This window comes from Babylonia areolata, chromosome 34, assembly GCF_041734735.1.
Source record: "Babylonia areolata isolate BAREFJ2019XMU chromosome 34, ASM4173473v1, whole genome shotgun sequence".
NCBI lineage: Eukaryota > Metazoa > Mollusca > Gastropoda > Neogastropoda > Buccinidae > Babylonia > Babylonia areolata.
In genome coordinates, this window is record NC_134909.1 from 7899816 (window position 1) to 7908828 (window position 9013).

General features: G+C 34.4%; 1 protein-coding gene across 2 annotated transcripts in view; it reads left to right on the plus strand.

The window, feature by feature from the left end:
* Window positions 1-3455: 3455 nt before the first annotated feature.
* LOC143277491 (uncharacterized) overlaps window positions 3456-9013 on the plus strand; it is a 534532-nt gene continuing 528974 nt past the window's right edge. For both annotated transcript variants that reach the window (XM_076582346.1, XM_076582345.1), the window contains exon 1: window positions 3456-3592. In XM_076582346.1, the coding sequence (XP_076438461.1) occupies window positions 3535-3592 (58 nt within the window). In that variant the 5' untranslated portion in view covers window positions 3456-3534. The remainder of the gene's footprint in view (window positions 3593-9013) is intronic.

Sequence of the window (9013 nt, forward strand, 5' to 3'; positions counted from 1 at the left end):
TAGAATGTTCGTTGGATAAATCTTATGGAGAATTTTCCTTGTAATTCTCTGAGCCTTGATTTTTCAGTTGTCTTTTGTGGACGAAACCTTGTGTTTGTCATCAAGTTCAAAGTTATGTTTTCTAAGCCAAAAGGAATGTGTACGTGGTTTTGGAGATTTGTCTTTGGACTTTATATTTTTCAGTATGGCTGCTTTGTATTCAGGTTTGCATCCTTGTAATAAATAATACATTATGTGACTCAGTCACTAATATTATTTATCAACTGGCACATTTTAACCTTCCACATTCTATCCATTGTTTATCTGATATTCCGTTTAATAATGAGTTATATTCAAACTGTGTTTCTATGGTAAGTACCAGTCCTTTCCTTGATTTCTTGTCTGGTTATCAGTCTGTTTTCATTATTTATTACAATGTCCCTCATTCTTTCAATACTAGCATTTTTTCACAGTGGAAAAATGAAGAATCTTTCCTTTATAATGCGATCACGTGCGCGCGCGCGCGTGTGTGTGGTTGTTTTCATTGGGTTTTTTTTTTTTGTTGTTGTTGTTGTTGTTGTTGTTGTTTTGTTTTGTTTTTGTTTGTTTTTGTTTTGTTTGTTTGTTTGTTTGTTTGTTTTTTTTTGTTTTATACACACACACCGATACATCAGCCTGCCTGCCAACTCATCCGTCGGTCCGACGGGAGACTCCATCAGCAGTATTTGCACCTTTCCCTGCACACCATGCACTGTGCAGGAGCAGTGAATCAGTTCAGATCACGTTTCTTGAGCTTTAGCTTTTGTAGAATGGTCCACAATGGTCTTTCTCTCTCCTCTTTGTAATCCCCGCCGTTCTGCCTCCAGATGTAAGCACTCTCTGGGATAAACTGCTCTCTGCGTGTGCCGTTCAAGAGCTGCTGATGTGGGTGGAATATTTTCCAAAGTTTTCTTTTTCTATAGCGAGGAGAAGCAGTCTGACCATGCTGACGACATGCAGATTGCTCAGACAATCAAACAACAGGGCAACAAACTGCTCAACGATGTACTCAAGGACTTAGACAGGTTATCCATCATCAGGAAAGCATTAAAAGTTTGCTTACACAGTCCATGTGTTCCATCCTTTTCTTTTGCTTCTGCCAACAAGCAAAGCCGTGGTTTATGCGAGATTCCTGCTGAACAACAACAAATAAAAAGTGACAAAAGGAAGGGATGTGGGAGTTAACAGTACTGATAATTATGAATCTGATACATATCATATTTTTGATCACCATCTGATACTAGTGTTTTTCGAACCCAAGTTGTGTGCTGCAAACGTAACGATTCTATCTTCAAACAGCCCACATCCATCTTTATTTCATTGTTTTAAAATCATTATTTAGATCTGTCAAAGTTTCAAACTTCCTCTATGGTTGTCGCGACTTTCAGGCTTTACTAACTTGTAACAAAAATGCCAAAAGCAAATTCTGGTGAAATATTTTCGGCAGTCACTCCGCTCAAGTCCATTTCTTTCGACAAGTTGTAACTGGCTGATCAAATGTGCATTTCTACTCTGAGCAATACAAGATTTTCATGTGTTCGGGATTTTCCCACGACCCTGTGTGTCTCTGTGTGTGTGTGTGTGTGTGTGTGCAGTCACCATCTTTTTCACACTTACAGGGAAAACACGTGCGCGCGCGAGCACACACACACATACTTTACCATCACTCACATACACAAACATATATATACAAACTTTCATAAACAACACACGTACACGCGGGCACACACACATATGCACACGGGCACACAGGCGCACATACACATGCGAGCATGCACAAAACACACAAACGTGCACACATATGTACTTCAGGAGTGCGCGCGCGCACACACGCACGCACTCTCACTTCCTCAACCACTTTCACACACGATCTCCATCCTTGTCAAGAGGCTGGAGCTGCTAGAAATCCTGCACACAAACGACATGCTCGTCACTTCAGCTGTAATATTAAGTGGATTTGGGCCTCCAGGACATAGAGACTAATAACTGAGTCCATGTTCCAGGCTGATTTTACATCAGCTGATCATGTGACAATACATATCATTGCAGTTCGTAAACGTTAGTTTGATCTGGATCTAAACCAAAGTTCCAAACTGACATTCATGCATCAGCTTATAGGCGTGAAATATTTGAACATTCACTGTCGCCATTGGCTCTCACGTGACTGTATAATCTGTATTGCATGATGTCACTCCTCCACTTCCAGTTCTTGTCTTTGTTTGAGTGCAGAGAGAAAATACAAATTTTCCTGTGCCTTATTCATGTGGAAATTTAATGTTTATTCAGTTCTGAATTTTTTGATACCACATGAATATTTAGGATAATTCTTGTTTTTTAAGTCACAGGCACACAAAGATGTGTTTTTTTCATGACCCCTTTTCTCCATTTCTACACCTGAGGCACATAAACTTGGGGAAAAAAAATCATAGAATGAAAACTATGACAGATAGATCCATTCCGTTTATTATTATTATTATTATTATTATTATTATTATTATTTTAAAAATCTATAATCTTTAAACGTTTAGATGGTATACAAATGTAAAAAAACAACAAAACCTGCGACTTTAGCCTGGTTTTCGAGTGCTGCACCACACACACAAACACACACACACACACACATATATATATATATATATATATATATATATGTGTGTGTGTGTGTGTGTGTGTGTGTGTTTGTGTGTGTGTGTGTGTTATATTGATTGATTGATTGATGTGGATACTTATATAGCGCCTATCCTCGGACAGAGGCCAAGCTCTAAGCGCTTTACATACACCGGATATTTGCACCACAGGCTGCCTACCTGGATAGAGCCGACTGGGCGCTCATCATTCGTTTCCTGTGTCATTCAACCAGATTTCAGACGTACATGCATACACACTCTGACAGACATGTAACATTTTACGTGTATGACCGTTTTTATTTATTTACCCCCCATGTAGGCAGCCATACTCCGTTTTCGGGGGTTTGCATGCTGGGTATATTCTTGTTTCCATAACCCACCGAACGCTGACATGGATTACAGGATCTTTAACGTGCGTATTTGATCTTCTGTGTGCACATACACACGAAGGGGGTTCAGGCACTAGTAGGTCTGTACATATGTTGACCTGGGAGATCGGAAAAATCTCCACCCTTTACCCACCAGGTGCACCGAGATTCGAACCCAGGACCCTGAGATTGAAAGTCCAATGCTTTAACCATTTGGCTATTGCACCCATCATATATATATATATATATATATATATATATATATATATATATATATAAGACAGAGAGACAGATGATTCATATTATAGCCTGTCAAAGCGTGATGTTAAAGTTTGTCCGTGGGGAAAACGGCGAGGGGTAATTTTGATCCTGCTGATCATCTGTTTGTTCGCTCATGCACAGGCCCAAACCAAAACCCAGTGCAGTCTTGGCTTGAGGTCTGGAGTGGTAGCGCAAGCTTCTGTCGTGTGTTGTGTGTCGCTCAGTGGATAACTGTGGTGCATTGATCTAACGTGACAGTGATGGAGGTTACAGGCCGCATGAACATTCTCCTTGCCATTTTCTTGCTGTGGTTTTATGGTATGTAAGCAAAATCATTGTTTCTGTTTGTTGTGGGTTGTAAGCAGCTTACAACAGTTCTTGTCAGAGCGACGTGGTTTTATTTATTTGAAAAAAAATCTCATTGATGGACTGAAGATGTGATTCAACGTGCTGCATATTGTTGTTGTATGTGTATTCAAAATACCCCCAAGAGGTGGGAGACAAAACGCTGAGAATAGACCAAATTCAACCGCTATTTCTCACAGATGGGAAAGTGAATTTACGAATCACATAGTCAATATTTGTGGGCCTATTTTGAATGATGTCTTCTTTGATAAAATGTAAAGAAAATGTGTGTGTGATAATAGTATTCTTAAGGTTTTCGAAAATGCGGGTGTCGACGGACAACACACACACACACACACACACACACACACACACACAAAACTGCTGGTGAGCTGGAGGTGTCTTTTTTCTGGGAAGAAAGGGAAGAAATAATGTTGAGGCCCCCCACCCTACTCCCCTCCCCAAAACCTAACAAAACAAACAAAAGTGTCTGGGAATAAACACTCCCAGGAAAAAGCAAATCGGATGATGTTAGATTTGTGTGTGTGTATGTGTGTGTGTGTGTGTGTGATCTCGTTTTATCGTTTTTGAAGGGGGCTCGCATCATTGTCTAGTTGCGAAATGACGATTTGGGCTTGACCTATAAAGAAAAAAAAAAAGGAAAAAAAAAGGACTAATGTGATAATGAATCTCAGCGGTTTTAAGCTCTGTAGCACTTGTTCCTAACTCTCTCTCTCTCTCTCTCTCTCTCTCTCTCTCACACACACACACACACACACACACGCACACATATATGTATATATACATATCCAACTGATGCCACCATGTCATTGTTGACCATTTTGAGAAAGCCAACATGGCCGTGATAATCCAACATGGCCGCCATGGGTATAAAATAAAATTTTCAGTTCAGTGTTTGGGACGTTTATAAGCCTTTCGACTTTTTTTTAATTTATTTGAGTTGCCAGTGCACTTGCTCACGAATAATCGTTATAAGTTTGTGTTTTTTTGTTGTTGTTTTTTTCATTCATCATAAATGAATTCAATCTTAACATGCTGAAGTACTGTTTAGGTGGCGGCAGTGAAAATTTATATATTCATTTCAATGACTGAAATGTGATTTTTGGCAAACAACATGACAAAATAAGAAAGAAAAAAAAAGTAAGTGACTATCTCGATTGGTTCTGAAGATATTCCATTTTAAAGATGTGACGATGCGTACATGCTGTTAGTATTTAATATTTTCAGTTATATTATACTGTCCATGAGGGTACTGTAATGAAAACTCATATACTTTTAAAAAACATATGATAATGCCATATTGCACAAGAAAACACTAACACTTCAGCAGCAAAGAAACTGGAAAATATGTCTGTCAAGGTAGGAGGAAATAGAAAATCAAGACATGTCAATCTGCACAGAATAGCAACTTTGAAGGTCTACAGCACTGGAACGAATAGACAGTTGCATTTCATACTATTTTTCATTATTCATTTTTTTATTTAATTAATTTTTATATTTATCATTTTTTTTTTATCATATTTATTATTACATACATTATATTTTTATTTTATATTTATTTTTTAATTTTTAATTCATTAATTTATAATTTAATTTAATTTTATATTTTTTGTTTTAATATTATATTAATTTTCAATTTTAATTTTATATCATTTTTTTTTATTATTTTTTTATTTTTATTTTTAATCATTTTATTTATTTTTTATATTATTATTTTTTTTTACACAAATCATATTGTTAATAATTTTATTTTTTTTTTTTATCAATTTTTTTATTTTATTTTATTTAATATATATATTATATATAATTTTTTGTTATTGTGTTCTTTCATTCATTTTATTATTTTTTGTTGTTTTTATTTTACATTATAATTTATTTATTTTTTTCATTTATTAATTTTTAGTATAATTAATTTTTGTATATTTTTTTATTTTATTAAATATTCATTTATTTCATATTTTCTTTAATTATTATTTATAATTTATTCATTTATTTTATTTTTTATAAATTTTAATATTATAATATTTATTATTATTTATTTATATCATATTATTTTTATTTCTTTCATAATTTTTCTCATTTTTTTTTTTATTATATTTATATTTTTTTTATTGTGTATTCACTTTATTTATTTACTTATTATCATTACAATATATTTATTCTTATTTCCATATTTATTTATTTTTTTTATTTTTTTTAATCATTTCATATTTATAATTTTTTATTCATCTTGTATAATCAATTTTACATTATCATTAAAATGTGTATCAATTATCTTTTTATATTATTTGTATATTTTTTTTTTATTATTTCATATTTAATATATTTAAATTTTTATTTTTAATTCGCTTAATATTTTATATAATTTTTATAAACATATATTTTTTATATATTTTCATTTTTTTCATTTTTTTAATTTATATATATTTTTATTTTTTATCTTTTTTAATAAAATAAAATGTTTTTGCAGAGTACACCACAGAAAGTTATATTATACTGTCCATGAGGGTACTGTAATGAAAACTCATATACTGAAAAAAAAAAAAAAAAAAAAGATAATGGCATATTGCACAAGAAAACACTAACACTTCAGCAGCAAAGAAACTGGAAAATATGTCTGTCAAAGTAGGAGGAAATAGAAAATCAAGACGTGTCAATGTGCACAGAATAGCAACTTTGAAGGTCTACAGCACTGAAACGAATAGACAGTTGCATTTCATAATAAAATGTTTTTGCAGAATACATCACAGAAAGTGCACTGATTTTTTTTTCAGGCAGGATAGTTGACTGAATTTTAAGTATCAGAGTCTCAAACTTTGAAAAATATTCAATTTGACCAGTGGAAAAAAGACTGTTTATTGGGGTAGCATGCTGCAAAGATGAATATTTCAGTAACTGTCACAAGTAGGACCATGAAATTTTGTGTATGTATTAAGTGAAATATCAAAATGAATTAAAATCAACCTTAAAACTTCCCTCTAAAGTTGGCAGAAAAGGAATTATTCCTGATTTTCTTATTAAAGAAGGGTGCATGCTGCGGATGAGACTTCTTCAATTTGTTTTTTTTTTTTTTTTTTTTTTTTTTTTTTTTTAATATTGAAGTTGCAGCCGCAATAAGTTACCAGTGGTCTAGGCTGATCATCTTTTGGAAAATTACTACAAATTTTTAAACGAATGCAACTTGAGGACATTATACAGAATGGGTAGGTTGATGGGGCATTCCACGACAAAGGTTCCCAGGAGGGAGCAAATATTACTTAAGTTGCTAGCAAAAATGACAGATATATGAATCTATTTTCTTTCAGCTCTCTAGCTTTTTCTTCCATCCATGAACCCAGTCATGCATTTCATTATAGAAGAAACACAATAAATAAGAAATGAAAGGTGGACGATGCATCTTTATTTCTTCACAAAATGGCATTCACAAGAGAAAATGCACACCAAAAAATCTCCCATTTTTTGGCACTCACAGGTTTCCTGGCATCAGCAACAACATGCTGCTCGCTACCTGAGATGTTAATACTGGCCTTTTTGGATCATGGAATAGGTCTTGCAAACCCTGCCATGAGCAGCTGTTTCTGCAACATGTTAGATACACAGATCAGCTCAAAAGAAAGAACAAATGTTATGTTCAATTTAAAACTTAAAACCAAGACCAGAGCTCTCAGTTTAATATATGTTTAGGCTTTTGTCAATTTCTGAGTGTTTTGAGTGGGAGGAAAACACTGTGATAACAGAATTATAAAATGGCATACTAACAGGTAAGTATTCATTCAACAGCAACACAAAATTCACTGCACTGAACTATATGGCCGCATTTACCTTTCACACAATAACTCAGATTGCAGCAACAACTTATGCTTTGACAACTGAGGCTGAATTTTGGGGGGTCTGTCCTTTCCAGCTGCTGACAAGAACTTTGCCATCTACATGTATTGTTCATATTATGGATGTCTTTGTTGCATGCAGTTATTTACTCAGATATTCCACTTCAGGGTGCTACATTTCATGACTGAGATGAAAGTATTACTTAATGTCTTATGTATATATGACTACTTAATATTGGATATTTTATTGCTAATATGCACATCATACTTAGTATCTTATTCTTTGATATATATTGTGTGTACTCACCTTTATTTGTGTGTGTATGTGAGAATGCACATCTTAGATATATATCAAACTGAATATTTCATTCACAATATGCGCATGGTATTTTGCATTTTATCATTTCATGAAATATGTGTTTACTTCCCTTTATTTTCTGTTTCATGCAGTCTAAAACACCCCCAAGTTTGCCACAACCATTGACAACCCCCTCCCCTCTCCTTACCATTGGTGGGAGATTCTCAGAGATAAGGGAGGGGAATGACTATACAACTCTCAGCTAATTATGAAAGTGAAGTTTGCAGAGGAGAGAGGGGGAGGAGGGGAGGTGGGGGAGGGGTTAGTATGAATTGGTGTTCTTGTTCTTTCTGGAATGTGAGAGCATAGTATCTTTTTGTCTGTATATATTAATATAAAGTTTCACAGGTATCGAAGCAAAATGCAACTAAAATATCAGACTTTTGTGTGATGCTGAATGAAAAAGAAACCACATTACAATTTTTTACTCACTTATTTAACACTCACCGAATTTGTAGCAGACGGCGCTAATGCTGTCCAGAGCACTTCCGGTTTTAGACCCGGGTAATATTTTGCTTACTAAAACAAAAATCAATCAAATATTAGTAATGGGAATTCATGATCTCCGTTTTAACATGTCCATTTATCATTCTGTATCAATAGTTTTTGTGTGTTTTACTCAGAAAAAAAATAAATCGTATTACCATTGAAACACAGTGTCACGCTACAAAAACACTGATGAAATAGATCCAAGATTCAAATGATTTCAGATCAATATTGTGCATGAAAGTGCTTAAGACATTCGTTTTCAAAAATAATATAAAACTTACCGATGAAACTTAAGATTTTCTGGAGAAACAATGCCATTTTTTAGTTTGATGAAGTGCCGCTCTTCTTTGTCGAATGTTGATTGGGCCGACACAACTGACGAAGTGGGGTACCTGCTTTTGAATCGCTTGAGCAAATTGCTCATGGATAAAAAAAAATCTTAGTTTCAGGTACCATTGAAATCAGCAGAAAATGCTCTTTACCGCTCATACAGTATCACGTAGGGTCAGATTTCATTTTAGAACTGCGCGAGGCGTTGAAAGATAGCCGAAAATTTCCCCTGAGTTTGCGCTCAGATCTAAGTACCCTACTTCGCCCAAGGCTTGGAAAAAAAACAAAACAAAAAAAAAACGCACGGAAGTTCTCCTTGAACTTTCGCCTTTCACGGCTCCCAGTTTTTCAAACAGTAAGCTTAACCAG